Source organism: Natator depressus, chromosome 11 (genome assembly GCF_965152275.1).
Source record: "Natator depressus isolate rNatDep1 chromosome 11, rNatDep2.hap1, whole genome shotgun sequence".
Classification (NCBI taxonomy): Eukaryota; Metazoa; Chordata; order Testudines; family Cheloniidae; genus Natator; species Natator depressus.
The window spans coordinates 32,095,361-32,116,836 of NC_134244.1; the positions used below are offsets into that span (position 1 = coordinate 32,095,361).

General features: G+C 40.7%; 1 protein-coding gene across 6 annotated transcripts in view; it reads left to right on the forward strand.

The window, feature by feature from the left end:
* TANC1 (tetratricopeptide repeat, ankyrin repeat and coiled-coil containing 1) overlaps nucleotides 1–21,476 on the forward strand; it is a 200,435-nt gene that overhangs the window by 174,091 nt on the left and 4,868 nt on the right. For all 6 annotated transcript variants that reach the window (XM_074967381.1, XM_074967382.1, XM_074967385.1 and 3 more), the window contains 6 exons: nucleotides 4,451–4,584; nucleotides 5,083–5,206; nucleotides 5,509–5,684; nucleotides 15,775–15,907; nucleotides 18,908–18,999; nucleotides 21,279–21,425. In XM_074967381.1, coding sequence (XP_074823482.1) covers nucleotides 4,451–4,584; nucleotides 5,083–5,206; nucleotides 5,509–5,684; nucleotides 15,775–15,907; nucleotides 18,908–18,999; nucleotides 21,279–21,425 — 806 coding nt within the window. The remainder of the gene's footprint in view (nucleotides 1–4,450; nucleotides 4,585–5,082; nucleotides 5,207–5,508; nucleotides 5,685–15,774; nucleotides 15,908–18,907; nucleotides 19,000–21,278; nucleotides 21,426–21,476) is intronic.

The following is a 21,476-nucleotide window of genomic DNA, read 5'->3' on the forward strand; positions in this document are numbered from 1 at the left end:
CTTGGGGTCTTCTTTTTTTATTACTTTTTAAAATCATAGACATGCAAAATCCTTAACTCACCTTGTTTCTTTTCCTTTGTAAAGGGCTCTGAGCATAGTGGCTTTTATTTTTTATATTTATATTTATATTTTTATATCTATTTATCTATCTATCTATCTATCTATCTATCTATCTATATAATTTGCAAGTGTGCAGTATGATTTAGGTAGAGATCTATATTTAAAACTAAATTTTGATTTTAACACCCAGTAAAAACAGAAGATTTAGATTTGAAATGTTTTTACTCTGATCAAATTCACATCTTTTTGCAAAATGTCAACTCAGATTTTGAACCATAATGCAAAATGTCATTGCTTTTTGGTGTTTGTCCTTTAACGTAAAATTATTCAGCAAAATTTTTTAGTATTGTATAAATATTTGTATTTTTCATATAAATCATTGTGCCATTAAGGTAATTTTATCCTATCTTCATTTTTTTATTTTATCTTAAAACCAAAAAGGACGCCAGTAATGCCAATCTGAGTTTCTAAGTGAAATACATTTTGTGGGGATTTTTCTGTAGTATGTTTAATCACCAGCTCTGTTTCATTCTGCCCTTTGCATGTGTAGTAGGAGATAGAGTTTTTTTCTGTCAGAACTAAATAAGATTTTGTTAGGATAGAAATTTTCCACATCACATAAATCCACTGTAACTGCCATCCTCATCTCTGAAAAGTGCTGAGGATTGAATATGTATGGGCACTAAATTATTCACTTATCTTTAGAGGTTAAGTGAGAGGTGTCTTTGGGCTGGAGCCGAGTCACATCGGGGAGTGCATATGTTCTGTTTTTGTTTTCTGGCTAAATGACAACCTTAGAAAATGAAGGCCTCCAACCTGGCACCTTTTCATATCAGCACTATAAGAAGATTTTGAAATGCATTATAAATATGTATTAGTAATATACTTGCATCATCAGCTGGATCAAACTTAATTCTAATTGCTTACTTGAAATTTAAAGAGCAAAATTATTTTTTTCCAACTTTTGGTAAGGGGAAGAGGGATAATTGCTTGTGGGATGAAGCAAATTAGTCAATATTTATATTACAATAGCATACAGGGGCCTGGTTATTATTGGGGTCTCATTGTGCTTGTACAAACACAAAGACAGACATGCACCAAAGAAGACAAGCAACATATAAAGGATGGTGGGAGAGGGAGGCCTTCAACTATATATTTTTTAATAACAGAATAATATATTTGTATAGTTTTGTAATTAATGACTTTCCTGGAGGCCCCTCAGCTTAGGCAACATACAGTGGCTGATTTTTTAAAACTTTTTTATATATAGTTATCATGGCAGAAGTGGGTCTTGAGGAAGGAATCTGAAGAGCGAAAAGAGTACTAGCAATCCAGATCAGTTTGGAATGGGGCGGGCAGATTTCCCGTACACAAAGCTGGCATCACTGGCAAAGAAGAGAGATGGGGAGGGTCAAGGGCAACATAAAAATGGATTCTTAAGAGTGGTGTAGTGTGAATGAATGGCTTAAAGTTAGGAGACGAGGTTTTAAGTGGATATCGTGGAAGAGGGGGAGATGATAGAGGGATTCAGAGAGACTGATTATGTGGTGAGAGTAATGTGCAAGGACATGTCAGCTGAAAGCAGATTCTTGGTCAAGATATAAACCTCTGAAAATGAATTTACAAAGGAAATACAAGAAAGCCCCTTAAAAGTGTCATTAAAGCTGAGGTAATGAAACATATTGAAAAACAGTCCTAGTGTTGAAAACTGTAAATATTTTTATGCATATACTTACATATAAAGTTCGTTTAGGAAGCAGTTTTTTGTAGGCTGTGAAAGTCTGCATGTACCTGTTATGATGTTTAAAACAAATCAAGCTCTCAAGACAAATGGTGATCTTTACAGGATAAAATTCCAGAGTCAAAGTCCAACACACAACTGTGTGCTTCAGTAGGTATTATTGGCATCTTAAGGAAACTTGAATGACCTTGAAATACAATGTTAAATGGTTTTTGTATCAGACATGTTGGATAGTGCACTTGGTGGCAGCCATTTATAATCATGTTTTCATATAGATTTCCAAACTTTGTGTCTGTCTTGTTTCAGACCAAAAAAAAAACAAAAAACCTTTTTTCCGTCCCAATTATTTTCCATCTAACATCGTTGGCTGTAGACCAAAGATCTGCCAGATTATTAGTTTTCCTTCAGCCTAATGGGTTGCTCTCATATTTTCCATTCTGCATCAGTTGCTTGTTTAGCTGCTCATTTAAATTCTTTCCTTTTTTTATTAAGGCAGAGTGGGTTGAGCTTTTGCAGAGTACATTAGGCAGATCAGAGGTGGTCTTTTCAGTAGAATACTCGGAATTCCTGAACATAGTTTTGCCATGATATTGTTTGTTTTAGCTTGCTGTAGTGCTATTCTTTAGTCTTGCTTGTGGCCGAATATGGTATGCTTTAGTCAAGTTGTTGCTATAACTTCAGAGTTACACCCTGAACTTGAGCTGGAAGTGACAGTGAGATAAATGTGAAGTCTGTTTTTAAAAAGGTGGTTTTGTTTGCTTTTTTAGTAACTCGACAGTTCTATCTGTACATTAGAGATCTTCAAGAAGAACTGTCAAATTGTTTAGACCAAAACATTTGGTCTGATTTTAAAATAGGTATCTGTAAACTGGAGGGGTGGGTATGTAGGTCAGATGTTTTAAAAATTAAAAACAGATTTACTACATCCTGCAGTGATTGTACTTTTATTACTTTTCGGCACCTTTGTGCAAGTTTTTAAATACTGTATTTAAATATTTTCTAATTGAAAATTATTTTTAAACAAGGAAAAGAAATTCACTATTTTTTCACTGAGCAACTGAACAAAGTGTGCATTAACTCTTTATGCTGGATTTAGATAGAAGCACTATGTGTGGTGGTGAATCATTTGCTGGTTTTAGCTGAAGTTAGCTAAGAAGCACTATTTCCAGAACAGTGCTTACATCACTGGTGATTCTGGTACAAAGAATTCAACAACAACAAAACCTGTTAATTTCAAGCTTCATTTAAAACACACAAAAAAAAGCTGATGTGTGCCAAATGGAAGAGAACAAAATCATGATGGGAAAATATTTTATTTTCAAGCTTCAAAGAGTGTCACAGTGGAAGTGAAAAAGCATAATAAACCATGGGAAAATATGATTGAGTTGTTTAAATGATAGCCTAACTGCAAAACTATTCTTTTTAAAGTCATGATGCTGACAGGGATTACAAACTCTATAGCTCCCTATAGATAGGAATTATCTGCCTCAATATAAGCCATGAACAATGCATGCAAATGTACAGTGATGCTCACCTTATCTATGCCTGTAATAAAGGTCCTAGCAACAGTTTTGTAATTATGCTGCTTGTACTCACATGCTACCATGTTGTGTAAGGATGATCAATCACAAAGGCACATGCATGTGCCCACAGAATGTTTTAATCCAGTGCCAAATTGCTGTTCAGTGCACCTGTTTATTGGATTCTGTGCATAGACCAGCCAATGCTCTAATGATCTATCACACCAATATCAGTCCAAAGTTGCAAGGAGGTTGCAATCTAGTAGAAATCAAGAGTTGAGAATATTGTAATCTTTTGTACTATTCTAAAATATTTTTAACAAGAGACTAGCTAGAATGTTAACATGCATTGGCAAAAGTCATTTGAAGCCTAAAACAAATATGGTCAAGTTTAAGAATCAAAACCCTTATTAAAGAGGTAGTGTAACTTTTCCCATGCAGTCTGCTGCAGAAATAGACAAAACAGCTTTAACTCATCCATCAGGAAGAAACCCAGTTATATGAGACATACAAACTTCCTGGGAAATGTTGACTATCTGCTGCTTAGTGGTTGCAATAAATAGTGGTGCTGTCAGTCAATGAATAAGCAACATTCTGAGAAGCTGTGATAGTCCTGGGATTCACTAACAGGACCATCAGCTCTATAAACCTCCGAGAGACGCATGGTCCAGTAGGTTTCAGCTCACCTATCTTAATAAAATGATTAACCTAAAATGAAATATAATGGACTTATCAAATTGGTTGATCTAACTGTTTTGTTCTGTCCATAAACACTCTTCTTCTATGCAAGCTATGTACATGATTTAATCAGTGGGTTTGAGACTTAGCTTTTCCTCAGTCATAGTATACTGCGGTGCTTTAACTTCCCATCTTAGTTCTGCTCTTCCTGATGCTCTGTAGAAAACACAAAGTTGCCTTTATAAATGTGGGGTGAGGGGGATTAAAAAAAAAAGTCAGTGAAAAAGTTTGAATAATTGAATCTGGAGACAATTTGATAAGAATGCTGTGAATACTGCACAGAGGTGGTATTAGTTGAAAAACTTGCTCTTTTTTTCTCCATAAGAGGCTGTGTTTACCAAAGCTAAAAGAAGTTTGTGAATAAGAAATAATTTCTTTTGACTTTCTTTAGCCCTGACAGCTGCTGCAGGAAGAGGGAAATTGGAAGTATGCGAGTTACTGCTTGAACATGGAGCTGTTGTGACAAGAGCCAACAGGAGGGGAATCCCTCCACTTTTCTGTGCAGTGCGGCAGGGACATTGGCAGGTGTGACAAATGCTCATGAATAAAATGAATGGTTATGGGAGATGTTTCCTGAATTTTAAAATTCTTTCTCCATCTTTATGCATGTAATAAATTGGTGCAAGTGTTCAGACATACTTAGTTCCCAAGGAAAACCTCACCACTTGAGTTATTTAAGATGGGACAAAGCACTTGAAATTACTGCATCATTCTGAACTAGAAAATTGTGCTCCCTAAACTGGGAGCAGAGGCAGCATAGGAGCTATTATGCTGGTGCTGTACTAATGGAAGATCAACCTGTTATGGGGGGATTCTCCCCTGGCCTGCTACACTTGGTGGTGTGTTGCAACAGGGCACAAAGTGGCCCTAGCAGAGTGGAAAATACTAGACTTAGAACTGCAAACTGTTGGAGTTTTAAATTCATCATGAATTATCAGACAGAATATAAATAACACATTATACATCCCATTAGTGCATTTCTAAAAATTAAACTGCTTATCTAAGTTTAAATTGTGTTTTCAGATTGCTAAACTTCTGTTAGAGCACGGATCTGATGTGAATTTAAGTGACAAGCAAGGCAGGACACCACTTATGGTGGCTTCTAGCGAAGGACACTTGAGCACTGTGGAATTTCTGCTTTCCAAAGGTAAAATCAATAATTGTACAATTGCATGAGGGATTTTTCTGTCTATTTAATTACAGGTACACAAGTTAGATAATTTTTCAGCATCAAGTACTTTGATTGTTTTCAATCATATCTTCTTTGCAAACGGTATGCCGGACTATACAATAAGGTTTATTTTATTGTAGATTTTGATGTAGATTAGAGGACGTGAAAGGGTTTTTTTATTACTCATATTTTGAAGTTCACATCAAATTTTGGTTTTAATTTTAAAAGTTAAACATGGAACTTTAATTTTTAAAAAAACCATTTGCATTTTATTTCAGGTGCAGCCATTTCATCCCTGGATAAAGAGGGGCTGACAGCACTCAGTTGGGCCTGCCTAAAGGGCCATAGGGGAGTGGTTCAATATTTGGTTGAAAAAGGTGCAACAATAGATCAGATGGACAAGAATGGACGAACACCCTTGGATCTGGCAGCTTTTTATGGAGATTCTGATATTGTAAGTAAGGTTAATTTGTAGAAAATCCTCTAAGCCCACTTTAAACTTTCACAGTCTGAACTGGAACCTGTCAATCAAAATGTTAATGGAAGAAGTGTAGGCAAATAGTTAAGAAGGAAGTTAAGCCTCTTTACTTACATCATTTAGACCTGGACACCAGTGCAGGTGTTTATGCAGAAAAAACATTTTCCAACAGATTTTTAGTACCTAGATAATTGTACTAGAAATCCAGTGTTCTTCAAGTAGTGTCCCTATTGATGCTCCGCTTCAGGTGCATATACGCTTCATGAGCCCTTGGTCAGAGATTTTCTGTTATAGCCCTCCTCGTGCCACACATCAAGGCTACATAAGGATGCATGGGTGAACCGTCCTCAGTTCCTTCTCAGCTGTCTCAGCCTGAGATGGAGTCTTAGCATGTCCACTTTGAGCGTGTGTCAGCTATCTTATATACAGTTTATACTGTAGTTTGTTTAGTATTAGTTATAATTAGAGAGAGGATTGTTTTGTTATTTTCTCTCTCTCTCCCTAAGGGAGCCTTATTCTCCTGACAGGGCTCCCTCTCCTGATGAGAGACTGTGTCTGTTAGCAACAGCCACTCTGTGTCCATTGCTTGGGGAAGTCCCATGTCTCCCGGAAGTGCAACTTTTGCCTGGCTTAAAATCCAGGGCAAGGAAGAACAGGGAGATTAAGCTGAGACTGCTAATGGTAGAATGCTCCCTTTGACCAACTTCTGAGGGTACATCTACACTTAAAACGCTACAGCGGCACAGCTGCAGCTGTGCTGCTGTAGCACTTCAGTATAGACACTCATTAGTTATGGAGGGGCTCATCTGTTGCTGTCTTTAATCCACCTCATCAAGAAGCAGTAGGTAGGTTGATGGAAGAGTTCTTCTGCTGACCTGGCACTGTCTGTACTGGGAGTTAGGTCAGCATAGCTACGTCTGTCAGGGTATGTTTTTTTCACACCCCTGAGAGATGTAGCTGTGTTAATGTAAGTTTTCAGCATAGACGATCCCTGAGTCAGGTCAGGAAACCCAACCCCACCTGTGCCTCTGTCTTTGGACAGATCCAGTGCCCTTTAGACCTTGGTTGCAGGCTTCCCCTAAGAAAGGAGGCTTTTGGAGACTTCAGGGAAAGTTCAAGAAAGAGGACTCTTACCTTAAGGAGCCAGCTCCTAAAAGACCCAGGTCCCCTGCAAGATGTATGGTCTTGGAAACCTCTACCTCTTGGCTCAGTACAGTAGAGGCAAAGGACTCCTCCTCTGGGACTGGCAGGGCTGGAAAGTCCAACAGCTCGAAGGAGAGAGACGGCTCTGACAGGGCCTCTGTACCGTCTTGAAGGGACAAGGAGAGCAATCATGCTGCACATCTGTCATGGATTCTGTGACTTCTGCAACGGCTGGTGTGGCTGACTCCAGGGCTGCCTGAGCACTGAGGCAGCCCGTGGGCCAGCAGCATCCATGGTTAGGATGTGGGAGGGGGCTCAGGGCTGAGGCAGGGGTTTGGGATGTGGGGTGGCTCTTACCTTGGGGGTGTCCCTGCAGCTGCTAGGCAGAAGGGTCGGGGGCTCTGCGTGCTGCCCGTGCCTTCCAGCACTGCTGCTGCAGCTCGCATTGGCTGCAGTTCCAGTCCATTGGGAGCTGCAGAACCGGCACTCGTGGTGGGGGACATGCTGCTGCTCCGGGGAGCTGCACAGAGCTAGGCAGGGGGCCTGCCAACCCTCCCTGACCCCCAGCACCAGTGAGGGTCCGAGGCCACACGCCGCCACCTGCCTTCCCCCAGCACCAGCGGGGTTCCCGGACAAACCCCACCACCCCCAGCACCTGTTGTGCCCCTGGGCTGGTTCCACCCCCCTGAGCACTCCTGGCCTAAGTTTTAGTTAGGGGTATATAGTACAAGTCACGGACAGGTCACAGGCTGTGAATTTTTGTTTACTGCCTGTGACCTGTCCATGACTTTTACTAAAAATACGCATGACTAAAATGTAGCCTTAATCATAAGCACTCTGGACTGGCACCATCTGGCGTAGCCCCACTGTCAGTACCTATCCATTCAGCATCCTTGGTACTGAGCAAGCCCGGGTGCCACACACATCAGCACCTGCACTGGTACTGCCCCAATCAGCTTTACAGTCTGCTTCGGCTACTGCGTCAATACCAATCCCTTACTTGGTACCACAAGAATTCTGATACGCTAAGGACCTGTCTGTAACTGACTAAATGAAGTCCCTGCTCCTCATGGGTACTGAGTATCTCTTGGTTCTGACACCCCGATCTCCAGATCACCATCGTCCTCTGGTACTCAAGGACTCTCAACCTTTTCTGTGTGTACTCCCCCATTGGAGGAGATTGACGAGGATGAAGAAGACTTCCAGTCAGTCTCTTCTATTTCTGTATAAGGTTCTCCGACATAGCCTTATAGGAACCCATTCTTTGACGGTCATAAGGAAGATCATCATGCTTGGCAACGAGGATGGTGGAACCAACCCTGGATGCCACCTGCACTTCCATATGTCCCCGCTCCCCATGACTACATTGAGATCCTGGGCTGCTTATTGGCAGCAATTCACAACAGGTGCTGTCTCATAGGAAGCGAGAACTGTACAGTCCTCTCCTCCCCAAAAAACCCCTCTCCCCAACAGGAGGAGATATCTGAGGAGCAGCAGGCCACTTCTCAAACACCTATTTCATCCTTGTCTCTAGATGAGGTGGTTATGCCCCCACCACCTTCCATGGCCGACAATTTCCATCAGTTTCAGGACCTTCTAAAGAGAGTAGCTGACATGCTTCAGATTCCATTCATAGCACAAGCTGCTGGATATCCTATGATCACCAACACCCTCCAGGGTGGTGTTACCCATTAAAAAGGTGCTCCTGGATCCCATTAAGACTGTGTGGCAGACACCTGCTACCGTTCTGCCAACATGTAAACAGGCAGGTAAGAAATATTATGTTCCCTTATGTTCTCCCACTTCCCCTCCCCTCCCCCCCAAACTCCCTAGTGGTGGATGTGATAAATAAGCATGGTAAGTAACACTTCTGGAAAGTCTACTTCATATGACAAGGACCAAAAGAGACTGGGCCTTTCTGGATAGAAGTTCTACTCATCCGCAACCCTGCAATTTAAGATCATGAAGAAAAAGGCAATCATGGCCGAATATAATTTTACAAACTATAATAGATTTACAGCCTTTATTGAACATCTGCTGCAGAAACATAGGGAACAATTCCAATCCCTCATTTCACGGGGCCTAAACCTCTTTTCAAACATCCTTGAATGCTGTGGGCACTACTGCCAGGAACATCTTCATGGCAGTTGTTATGCACAGGGCATTTTGGCTCCAACTCTCAGGGATTCTGAGAGAAATTCAGAAAACTGTTGAGGACCTCCCCTTCAACGGTCATAAGCTTTTTTCCAGAGACGAGGTATGAGTCCTTACACACACACTAAAGGACTCTAGGTCTACTTTACGATTGCTGGTCATGTACAAATAAGAGAAGATTTAGTAGGTTACAAACTGCCCAGAGATAGTGTCCTGCTCAATTCTCTGGATTCCGTAGATCCCCTGAACATCCCAGAAAAAGACTTAATTCCACAGAGAGAGTGCCATTCACCTGCACTACATGAGCACTCAGTCATCTTCAAAGCAATAGTTCTGATGGGTCAGTCAAGAGATTGAATCCTCGCATGCCTCTGGTTTTACAGCTTCATCCATTTGCCCACCTCCTCCCCCCCCCACCTTTTAGAGACCTTCTTTCCCATTTTCAACATGCTGGAAGGTGGATCACTACGGACAAGTAGGTCATAACATTGGGCTATGGCGTCCATTTTATGACCCTCCCTCCCTGCTTCCCTCCCCATTTCCCCATCCCTTTTTACAGACCCCGCTCACTGTTTTTATTGAGACAAGAAATGAACTCTGTCCTTCAATATGGAGCAGTAGAGCCAGTTCCACCTCCTCACAAGGACAGAGGGTTTTACTCAAAGTATTTTCTTGTGTCAAAGAAGGATGGAGGATTGAGACTGATCTTGGATCTAAGACTTTTAAACAAATTTGTAAAGTCTCAGAAGTTCAGAATGGTGACTGACAGTTATAATTCCTTCACTAGAGGGAGGGGATTGGTTTTTGGCCCTCGACCTACAAGATATCTATTTCCATATAACGATACCTCCATCACACAGGAAATACCTATGTGTCACTATAGTCCGGGATCGTTTCCAGTAAAGAGTTCTTTCCTTCAGCCCCAAAGATGTTCTCAAAAGTCCTGGCGGCAGTGGCTGCTTACCTCAGATGAGAAGCAATCCTAGTCATCTTGTACCTCAACAAATGATTACTCAAAGGTTGTTCCTACAAAGCAGTGCTGTCTTCCATCCAGACATCCCTTGTTCTTTTCCCGGAATTGTGTCTCCAATTGAATGTAAAACAACCATGTTAATCCCTGTACAGAAGATACAGTTATAGGAGCATCCTTGGACTCATTGACAGCCAGGACGTACCTTCCCAAAGAAAGATTCATAAGCCCCTCTGATAGGCACAGTTCTGGGAGCCCTCAATGCATGATAAGGAGCTGTCTGTAGTTCTTGTGACACATGGTAGTTTGCACCTCCATGACTGATCGATCAAGGCTATGTGTCTGCTTCCAGGGTTGTCTTAGAATGACTTGTTTTCCAGCCAGAGACACCTTACAGGCATGTGACGGTTCCTTTTCAAGTGAGCAACTCCTTGGACTGGTAGAAAGATCAACTCAACATCTGTGCAATCATTCCCTTCTGTCACCCAGCTCCATCAGTAACTATGACAATAGATGCACTGTTGTGATGGGAAGCGCACCTCAATGCTCTGATGACTCAAGGCAGATGGACGTCTAAGGAAACCAGTCTCCACATCATTCTGTTGGAACTCAGGGCAGTCAGGAACGCTTGCTTTCATTTTCTATCTCTAATTGGGGCAAATCAATCACGGGCATGATGGGCACGTGTCCTGCATGTATATCAACAATATATCAACAAACAGGGAGGAGCAAGATCCCCAACCATGAAACTATGGCACTGGTGTATAGCCCATCAGATCCAAATTTCAGCTCTCTACCTCCCAGGTAGTCAAAACACCACAGCCAATATTCTCAGCAGATGCTTCTCCCGGGACTAAGAATGGGAGCTACACTCTCAAATTCTTCACAGCTATTCTGAAGATGGGGACTTCCAGACATGGATCTCTTTGCCATCTCCAGGAACAAGAAGTGCCCTCTATTCTGCTCAAGCTGGGGAGTAGGCCACCACTCTGTGGGAGACTCCTTTCTTCTATCTAACTGGGGAACTAGGGTGTGTGTGTGTGTGTATGTGTGTGTGCGCTGCAGCACCGCCACATTTTATGCAGGGCCTCGCTGCCCATCCCCACACCTAGGGATCTCTGCTGCCGGAGTCCCGGCTGCTGGCCCCCCAGGGCAGCAGCGGAGTTTAATCATTAACCAAAACTGATAAGTCTAATGCTTATTGGTTAAACTTTTACATCCCTACTTGTTATGATGCAACCGTTGTTCATCCCCCACAAAGGGTGAGAGCACGTTCTGCCAGATCACCAGCAACATCCACAGCATTACTCAAGAATGTGCCAGTATCTGAGTTATGCTATTATGAGGGCTTCAGTACATACATTTTCTAAACTTGGTACTACAGTACTGCCTTCAATTCTAGACTCCGTTCTGAAGCTCCCTCTGCTTGTAAGCAACCTGAAGTGGAGCACCCATAGGGACACTACTTAAAGAAGAAGAGGTTACTCACCGTGTGTAGTAACTGTGGTTCTTCCAGATGTGTATCCCTGCGGGTGCTCCACTACCTACCCTCCTTCCCTTCTGCTTCAGACAGTTCTCTATGGGATGTCCAGGTGGAGAAGCAACTGAGGACGGTTTGCCCATATATTCCTATATAGCCTCGGTGTGTGGCACAATGAAGCATAGGGCACATGATTGGGCCGAATGGACAGTATTAGCAGAAAATATCTGAACAAGATTCAAGAGATGCATGCGTAGCTGAAGTGGAGCACCCGTAGGGACACGCATCTTGAAGAACTGCAATTACTGCACAAAGTGAGTAACCTATTCTGTTGCCCTTGTGTTTTACAGTATGTTGTAATATTTCATAACGGCTATCTTAAATCTCTGTAAGAAAAACACCTAGTTTGTACATCCGATCTACTGGAATTAAAAGAAAAAGAAAGGAAACAAAACAAAAAAGTTTGCTAGACCATGGAAAATATCCTTTCTCTTTGTCTCTCTGTAACTCTTTTTAAAATAGCCTGCCGATGCCCAGGTTGGGTAACAACGTTGAGCAAAGACCCTGAATGAAAGGGATATATAAAGAAAATAATGGTGCATGAAGGTTGAAATCGAGTGGTTCATTTCTGTATCATAAAGAGCACTTTCTCTAATCCTCGTGTAGGTATCCTGCATTCTTGATGTGCTAGTGTTTATGATTATGATGATAGTACCACGTAGCGTTCATTACGCTTTTTTTCTTTAAATCTCACAACACTCTATAAAGGTGGATAAACATTACTATCCAGTCTTTATAAGTGCAGAAAACTAATGTGTTGAGGTAAATTTGCTGCATGAACTAAGGCAAATCAGACACTTCAGTACTGGGACTACAGCTGAGGTCTCCACTTCCAGTCCTGTACCCTATCCACTGCACTCCACTCCTTCCTTAGTTTATAATATAAGTATTACAGTGGGGCAGTGATTAATTTGAATCTGAAATAAAAGATGTCTCTAACTGAGACAGCAAATATATGGTAACTTCAGAGTCCATGATTTAAACTTTTTCAAATTTGCAAGCATGAGGTGAGGCTCTCAGCAATAAAACATAATTAAGCCAAACTGGCAGAAGTTACGCTTCTAGGAGTTAACTGGATGGATGGATAGGTAATGTTCTTCTTACCTGCCACGAGATGATTCACTTCAGGTTTGAAGATAATGTCAGAACACTACTGGAAAGGACATGCACTATACCAAATCCAGCAATTAAACCTAGAGTCTGAGCTTTCAATCTCTTACTCATATGGAGGTAGCCTTTACTCAGTTTAGGGCATGTCTACCCATGCAGTTGCTTCAGAATAGCTATTTAGGAAGAGTCAAACCTCTAAAGGTCCACATGTGGAGTTACTCAGAAATAGCTATTGTGCTTTAAATTCACACCCCACCTTAATCTGAATTAATTTACACAAGCCCATAGTTGATTTTGAACGAGTGGTTGTTAATGGATTTTGGAATGCACTATGCTCAGCCTCCTCATGAGTGTTTTCTAACAGGCAGAAGGAATCCTCAGGCCTCCTAGTAGGATTTTGGGTGTACCCCTCTGTTCAGTCGGGCGCCTTTTTGGAAGTACTGTCGTTGACATACTATATTAGACACTGTGTAATAAAAAACATTGGTATTTCAGGATTTGCACATATACTTCTCAGTGAATAGTGGCTTATTAAATGACATTAACAAAAATTAAATATGAAGTAAATATTTCCAACCAGCACACGTTGTGTGGGAACGTAGCTGTTAGATTGTTTAAAAATAAATCTCTTTTTTCCTCTAACTGGTGTGTCTCTTGCATGTTAAAGTTCCAGTATTGCTACTTTTTTTTTTTACTAACTATATATTTTTGGAGGGTAGGGGTGTTGAGTGTACTGTCTATTGTGATACAGCATGTCCAGAAGGCAGCAGGAGAGTGATATAGGAGAGACATGTAAGCCCCAGGATGAGGAGAAGCCTTATTCCCTTTAGAGGGAAGAAAGTTGCTATAGATTAATTAAAAGCACCTGAAGCCAGTCACCTGATAAAACCCCCCTGCTTCAAGCAGCCAGGAAAAGGAGTTGGAGTAGAGTGGTTTGGTGTTGGAGCAGAGAGCAGTTTGAAGGAGTTGGAGCAGAGGAGAGTTTGGAGAAGTGCTGTGGCTGGCTAGAAGACAAAGACCCTAGGTAAAGAGACATCCGGCTTGTGCAGAGAGAGGGCTGAAGAGCAGGAGAGGGAAGTAGTCCAGGGGAAGGAAGTACTAATTCAAGTGGTTTGCCACTATCCCTAGGGCCCCTGGGCTGGGACCTGGAGTAGAGGGTGGGCCTGGGTCCCTCCCTCTCCACTACCCTTTTAGGTTACTAGTGGGACAGTAGATACCCTAGTTCAGGGGCGGGAAACTGCGCCCTGAAACCCCCCTCCCCCAAAAAAGAGGAAGCGCAGGACCCATCATAATCATGCCAGCAATTTGCCACACTATATTCATGAAAAACACTGAGTCCATATGTGCTGAAAACAGCGTGATAAAGCTCAGAAACACATAATTTACTTGGAACAGTTTTCCTGCTTAAATGACTTCAGAATCCTCGGAATTTCCAGTAGTAGGAAAGCAGTAGTAGCAGCACTCTGCCAGGAGGAGGACATTGACCAGAGTTTCCATTGCCGGCTTCTACACGCACCTCACCTCAGATCCAGAATTCCCATCCAAAAGCAACAAGAGGAAGAGGGAACTAGTCTTTAGACTCCGCAGTTTGGATGGTGACATTACATCTTGTGTGTGACTTAATATCTCCTGTGCTACCAAAGGTCCTTACTGTTATCTCTGGGACAAGATTGGTCACCAGCTGTAGCAGCTCAAACTGCCAGTCAGTCTAGCAGACAGCTGCATCAGGAGTTACCATCTTCTTTCACCTTGTATGTCCGGGCAGCTTGATCTGTGGGCCAAGGTGGCAGCCAACAGCATAGACTGTTGGAGGTAGTGGAACAGCTTATCCAGCAAACCAGCAGCGCCAGGACCTGGGGGCTGTGAATGGCAAGGATACTTAATGCCTCCCTTCAGGTTAAATCACTATCAGCCATACAAAAGAAAGCAATTGTTAGGCTCCTTATTCAAGGAACTATATCGCTGGCCATTAACCACTTGGCTATTACTGTGATTTCTTGTACTTCCCACTTTAAGAATGGCTATTGAGAAGTTAATGATGGGTCAATTCCAGCTACTCTTGGGTACCAGAAGTTTCTGATGCATTTATTTTGTTCAGCATTTGACATTTTTTTTACTCTTTTACAGTTCTGTTCTTACCACTTTGTGTTTTAGTTTATGTCTACACTGCATTTTAAAACTTGTGGTCCCAAGTCTCAGAGCTCAGATCGAGCATTACGGAACCAAAAACAGCAGTGCAGATGTTTGAGTTCAGGCTGCAGCTTGAGTTCTGAAACTCTCTCTCCTCCTGAGACTTCAGAGCCCAAGCTCCAGCTCCAACTGCTATGTATATATAGCTGTTTGTTTTAAGCCTGAGTTTGTAGACTCTGAGACTTCCTAATGTGGGCTTTAAAATGCAGTGTAGACATACCCTTAATTTGTTAACTGCAGCATCAAACTGCTCCAGAGATAAGTGGTATAGAAATTAATAAATATTACTGCTTTAGTTTTCTTCAGTTAGTCCAAAAAGCCAATGTCTGTTACCACAAAAAATTGAAGCATATAATTAAACTTGGGCATTTTAAATAATCCATGTCTAAGTGAATGTTACTTAAAAACAGCCTGTGTACATTCTTCTTTATTGTATTTGTATGCCATTCTTCCCCAAACACATCAGAACAAATTCTGGTACTATAGTTTCACACTTGTCATTTTAATGTCACAGCATACTGTGACATGCTATCAAAACCTCTGTTAATTATCCTGAAGCACATATGGTCTGTGCAGGGCTTCTCTATATTTTCATCCCAGTTCTATAATCTTGGACACTAGCAGCCATACCAGTATTTTGAAGCTCATGATGTGTACAAATGGGAGAGTGAACATGCACTGTTGGCCTTATGGTGTCTTGTATATATTTTCTACCGACATGAAGACGGGAAAAGATTATTATTCATTACTGAAGTTAATGCAGTAAAGTTAGAAATGTGGCTATTGCCTTTTCCTCCCTTCCCTTCTGGGGTCAAAAGACAAAAGAGAAATGAACGTATTTTAGATGCTAACTTTATTTAATGGGGACTCCCAAGTAGGATTAAGAAGTGGCTTCACTATTTTGCCTCCCATGCTGAAAGTTTTTAAAGGTTTTTATCCAGTCTCCTTCCTTTTCCCAGGTGCAGTATTTAGTAGAGAAGGGTGCAGTGATTGAACACGTAGACTACAGTGGAATGCGTCCATTGGACAGAGCAATTGGATGTCGAAATACGTCGGTAGTGGTCACACTACTTAGAAAAGGTGCCAAATTAGGTTAGTAAGCCCATCCTATATCGTCAAAGCACAATTTTTGTGTGTGTTGTTTTTGTTTAGAAGAGAAAGAATTGAATGTCTGCTATAGTGCAATAATTGTCATTTTTCTAAAACAGAGTTTTAGAGAGTCTGTCACATTCCTTTTGAATGGAAGTCTATAAAACATTATATACAAAAAACTACTTTAAAAAAACTCTAAGTTGCCAAATCAAGGACTACAAAGTTAGAAAATGCCAGTTTTATGGTTCCCATGCAACTGTAATTGTCTCCTTGTGCATTGAATGCTGAACATAGTGAACATTTAATTTAACAGACTGAATCAAAATGCTTATGCACAAGGGCAGGGGCTGACTTACTGTTACGTGGGCAACCCTAATTCTGGTATTTCCAAATTTTTGAGTGCATGACTTTGCAACCTTAAGAATATTCATTTAATGTAGATTTTTGTATGGAACTTTCTAGAGTTTTTTAAAAGGAGAAAGGTAAACAAAAATTCTGTGGCATCCTATGTAACAACCCCCATTATCATCAGAGTTCAAACTCTGAACCCTCAACACTGCAAGCCAAATTGCTGCCTTTTGAACTTCAGGATCTAAATATTTTAGTGTGTACATGCTCTCCCCCTTACCTCCTTTACCTCTTTCCCCTGGAACTGAAGGGAGCTCTGTCCCCATGTGGTACCCCTTGAGACGAGCTGTGAGGGAGAATGAGTCACTTGGGCTAGGTGCGAGGTCTGGGTGCAGTAGGGAGGAGGCCAGGACTGGTTTGCTCTCTCCTTCTGCCACATGTTGCTGCCACAGGGGCATGAGCTACAAACTAGGTCCCACCAACTACATGTGCTCTGACCGCTCCTGGGAATTCCCAGTGCAGTATGTGTAACTGGTGATGCTGATTTGACAGCAGCATTGCCAATCCAGACTTAGAATTTTTATATTCAGTTGTTATTTTAGTGTGCTGCATTTTTCTCAGGAATGCAAACATGAGACGGAAATGGTGATTTTTTTTAACAGTTTATATCTCAGCAAAAGCTGAATGGAATTTTATGGGAAAAATAAAAAGCCATTTATGTAGTCTGAGGGCATTCCTGTTACCAAAATAATGCTGCAAACAAGGGAGGGGTGAGAGCTTCTCAAAGAAAATGTCTCAAGAATAATTTGTCATGCAAGCTATTAGGCAACCTAAATATAGGGGCTGTTATTAGAGCTGGCCTAAAAGGGGAATTTTCTGCCCCAGGGAAAATTTCAGAGTTTTTTGGGTGGTGTGGGGGTGTGAAAGGTAAATATCTAAATTTTTCACTAGACAGAAATTCTCAAAAATTCTGTTTTGGGCAAACCAAAACAGATTTTTTTGGCTTACTGACTGCCCTACTGGAAGTTTGTCAATTTTACTCTCTCCCTGTAGGCAGAAAGTGAAATTGAGCCTTCCAGGCAGGCAGTTGGGGAATTGTCATTTTGATTTTTTCCCAGCAGAAAACAGAAATTTTTGCATGGGAAAATTTCTAATTGTGCAAAAGGGGATTTTTCATTTGGAAATCATCTTCAGCCAGCCCTAGTTGCTTCTAGCTTCTCTTCATAATGTTTTGGTTCTAATAAAAAATTCCACTTTCATAAACTTTTGGGGCTTCCATTAATTTAAATAGTTGTATAATAGGTATTTAGCATATGAAAATCTTTTCCAGATGTTAACTCACTGCATAGCTCAAGAGCTAGGTGATCAAAGCACTTTGGACACTTCTTTTCAGGTGATAGCCACATGTCTTAAAGCCAATGAATCTGTACCAGGCTTGCTGGTCCAGTTGCATGAAATATATGTAGTGTGTTAAGCAAGCAATCATTTTTTTGTTCCCACTTCTGTATTTCCCTTCTTAACACTTTGAACCTTGGCTGTAGCAGGAGGCTGTAGAGCCTCAAGAAAGCAAACTGGTACTAATGGTCAAGAAGGGGTTTTTCCTTTTAATACATACAGAAGACTTGATGGTATGGTAAAGATTTTATCCACATTTATTTGGAATAGGGCATACTAGTGGCTAGACATGAATTATGAAGTCATCCCAAAAGGGTACCAATAAAGCTGTTTATACCACACTGTAGGAGAATGTTCTGAAAAACGACTTTAGAACTGTTTCAGAGGTTATTTAAAATTGTATTGATATTATTTTTAATCTTCCATCTGCGAAACCAGGTGCCTTAGTTACCAGGACTCTGCAGTTAGGATTCGGAGGATAGAAATAATTTTTAGAGGTTTCTGAAGTTACAGTCTAAAATAGCTTTTCTATACACACTACTGTTCTGATTTTAAGGTTCCATATCTCACTATCTACTAGGATGGGCTAGAATCAAAAACCTTATATCTCTGTTATAGGGAGAGGTGAGATTACTGGCCTTCTAATAACATAAAGGCCCTGTTTTTAGCCCTCATGGATTAAGGCATGAAATCCAGAACTGATAATATTCAATCCTTGACTCATGAGATGTTTATCTTTTCTGAGGAGAAATTCCATGTTTGGGTTTGGTGTTAAATTACAGCTCTTTGAAAATGTTCAAAGATTTGGAATATTAACAGTTCTGGGGGCAACGGATTAGAGGGCAGAGTGCAGGTGAAGTTGTCAGATGCATGAGGAATGCAATTAATTAATAGCTGTAATTTATCCTGTGGTTCAACAGTTAATTATGTGGCTATTACTACTGTGTGTTTCTGTATGTGATTGCTACTGAGTCTGGGGCACCTTTAAACCACAGTGAAGGAAAGCATCCTTATTTAGGACTGCACTTAAACACATGCTTCAGTGTTTTCCTGAAGTGGGATCTAAAGCAGGGCAAACACACTTTGAACCATTAATACCAGGCTTCTGTATGTATAAACATTTCTACAATCATTCATCACTTGTGGAATATCCACTGAACTTTTTGAGTGTGAAACTATGTTGGAAACAAGCCCTGAGGTTTTTTCTAGTAATATCAGAAATGTCCTTTGAAAAATATATAACATTTTAACTTGCAGGAAATGCAGCGTGGGCAATGGCCACTTCTAAACCTGATATTCTGATTATTCTACTGCAGAAGTTGATGGAAGAAGGAAACATAATGTACAAAGTAGGTAGATTCTTAATTTCATTGCTAACTGTGAATGTTGTAAGTGTGCTATTACTCAAAGGTAGGTAATGATTGTTAAAACACCTGCTGCTTTGTCTTTATGAAAATATTGCTAATAAGTTATATGCAACCCCCTTCCCTCATGTTGTGGGGCATGGGAACCAAGGAGCTTTGAGAGTAAATATCCTTCCCCTGTAAGAGAGAAATTGATTGGGAACACTCAGATCTTGGAAAAAAATGGATAAGAGGATTTGACCTGGATTTCCTTTACTATGCATCAAGTTGTTCATTGAAATATTGGTAATATTTAGTTATTCGTCTGGGGGGGTGGGGGGTGTTAGAAAAAAACAAGGGGAAATAGGTTACCCCCCTTGTTTTTTTCTAACACCTCTCCCCCCCCAGACGTTCTTGTTAAACCCTGGATTTGTGCTGGAAATGGCCCACCTTGATTATCATACACATTGTAAGGAGAGTAGTGGTCACTTTAGATAAGCTATTACCAGCAGGAGAGTGGGTTTGTGTGTGGGGCCGGGGGGGTGAGAAAACCTGGATTTTGCTGGAAATGGCCCAACTTGATTATCCTACACGTTGTAAGGAGAGTGATCACTTTAGATAAGCTATTGCCAGCAGGAGAGTGGGGTGGGGGGAGGTATTTTTTCATGCTTTGTGTGTATAAAAGATCTTCTACACTTTCCACAGTATGCATCCGACGAAGTGAGCTGTAGCTCACGAAAGCTTATGCTCAAATAAATTGGTTAGTCTCTAAGGTGCCACAAGTACTCCTTTTCTTTTTACTCCTTGGAAGGACTACAAACGTCTGCCCCTTTATCTTTATTGCCACTCTGCATCTGCAAAAACCAGAAAAAAATGTGAGAGGCTCCTTATGACCTAAATTAATGTATTTCAAACCCATTTTATTTTTATATATTTTCAGGGGTTGTTATTTTAAAGGTGTAACTGATCCTAGGGGAAGGGCTGATCTTGTGTTTTTTAATTTTTGTATTTGTTTTACTGACTTGTGTTTTGTGCACTATGGCCTAAGCCTAGTGAACTCAAATTCAAAGCTTCATTGGTATACAGTGTTCATGGCTAAGAGTTCTCTCCCTGATGCCTTCATGAGGCTGTAGTAGCATATATTTAAGGCAGTTACATTAGTCTTCCCTGCTCCTTTAATTGCTTTCCTTTATAGCCTAAATTTCCAGAAGTGATGGTTTTGAGGCACCCAACTTGAGGCATCTTAAAAGAGCTTGATTTTCAGAAAGAATTGAGTGCACAGTCTCTGAAAATCAGGTCCCGATCAAGTATCTCAAGTTGGGTGCCTAAAAATTGACGTACCCACAATCACTAGTCTCTTTTGAAAACGTAGGCCTATTTTTATAAACAGACACACCATGAGAGAACTTATAAAACAAGTTTATTATTTAGTCTAACCCAAAGTACAAAGTAAAGGTTTATTAAAACAAGAAATTAACTATAAAATATTTTTAAAAAGAAAAATATTTCAGTTTTATTAATTAAAACCATTGCTAGCCCTTATCTAAATTCTGCTTCTGTAAGAAGTGTTAGTAGCATCTTCTCACAGACATTTATCTAACCACATAGATGTTCTCTGAATATCTTTTGGATTCTTTTAGAATTTCCAATACTTTGAAATTTTTGGTAGTCACTGGAGAAGGTTAGCTTCACTTTTCAATCTCTCTTAGGCAATTCAAGATGTCCCCGCTTCCCTCCCCCTGAAATTCCTTCCCTCCACCCCTCAGCAAATCACACAGCAGCAAGACATCTTCATCGTTTCACTTCCAGCTCCTAAATGAATTTGGGAGGTGTTGGAATCTACATTTGTATGTTGCTCTGGATATAGGCTGTCCTTCCTCTGAGTTTATCCTGAGATTTTACAGGTAGGCACCCCCCTAATAAAAGGTGTGGCTTAAAGGCATCATCTGGCCTTTAGAGTTTTGCTATTAAGACTTTAAGCCAATTGTTCAATTGCCCTTTGTAAAACTGCTCAACATCAAATACCAGACCAAGAAGTTGTGTTATCAACAAGACCTTACGTGTCTGAAGAACTCTGCTTTGGCACCAGTTGTATATAATTTAAATGTAAATATCTGAGTAACTATCCCTGTTTTGAAAAAAATATATACTTATTTGTAAATACAAAATGTATAAAAATAGATTCCATTTGAAGAGCATCTATTTAGCAAACGTCAAATAGGAAAGATTAATATTGAGGAATTTACAAATCCAACTTCTAAAGCTCTTGTGTTCTAAACCTATAGAAAGGGAAGATGAAAGAAGCAGCTCAGCGATATCAGTATGCCTTAAGGAAGTTTCCTCGGGAAGGGTTTGGAGAAGAAATGAAAGCTTTCAATGAACTAAGAGTTTCCCTGTATTTAAACCTGTCACGGTGTCGCAGAAAAACAAATGTAAGTTCTTATTGTTGATCTGTTGCTCATGTACTTGGAATACTGGAAACC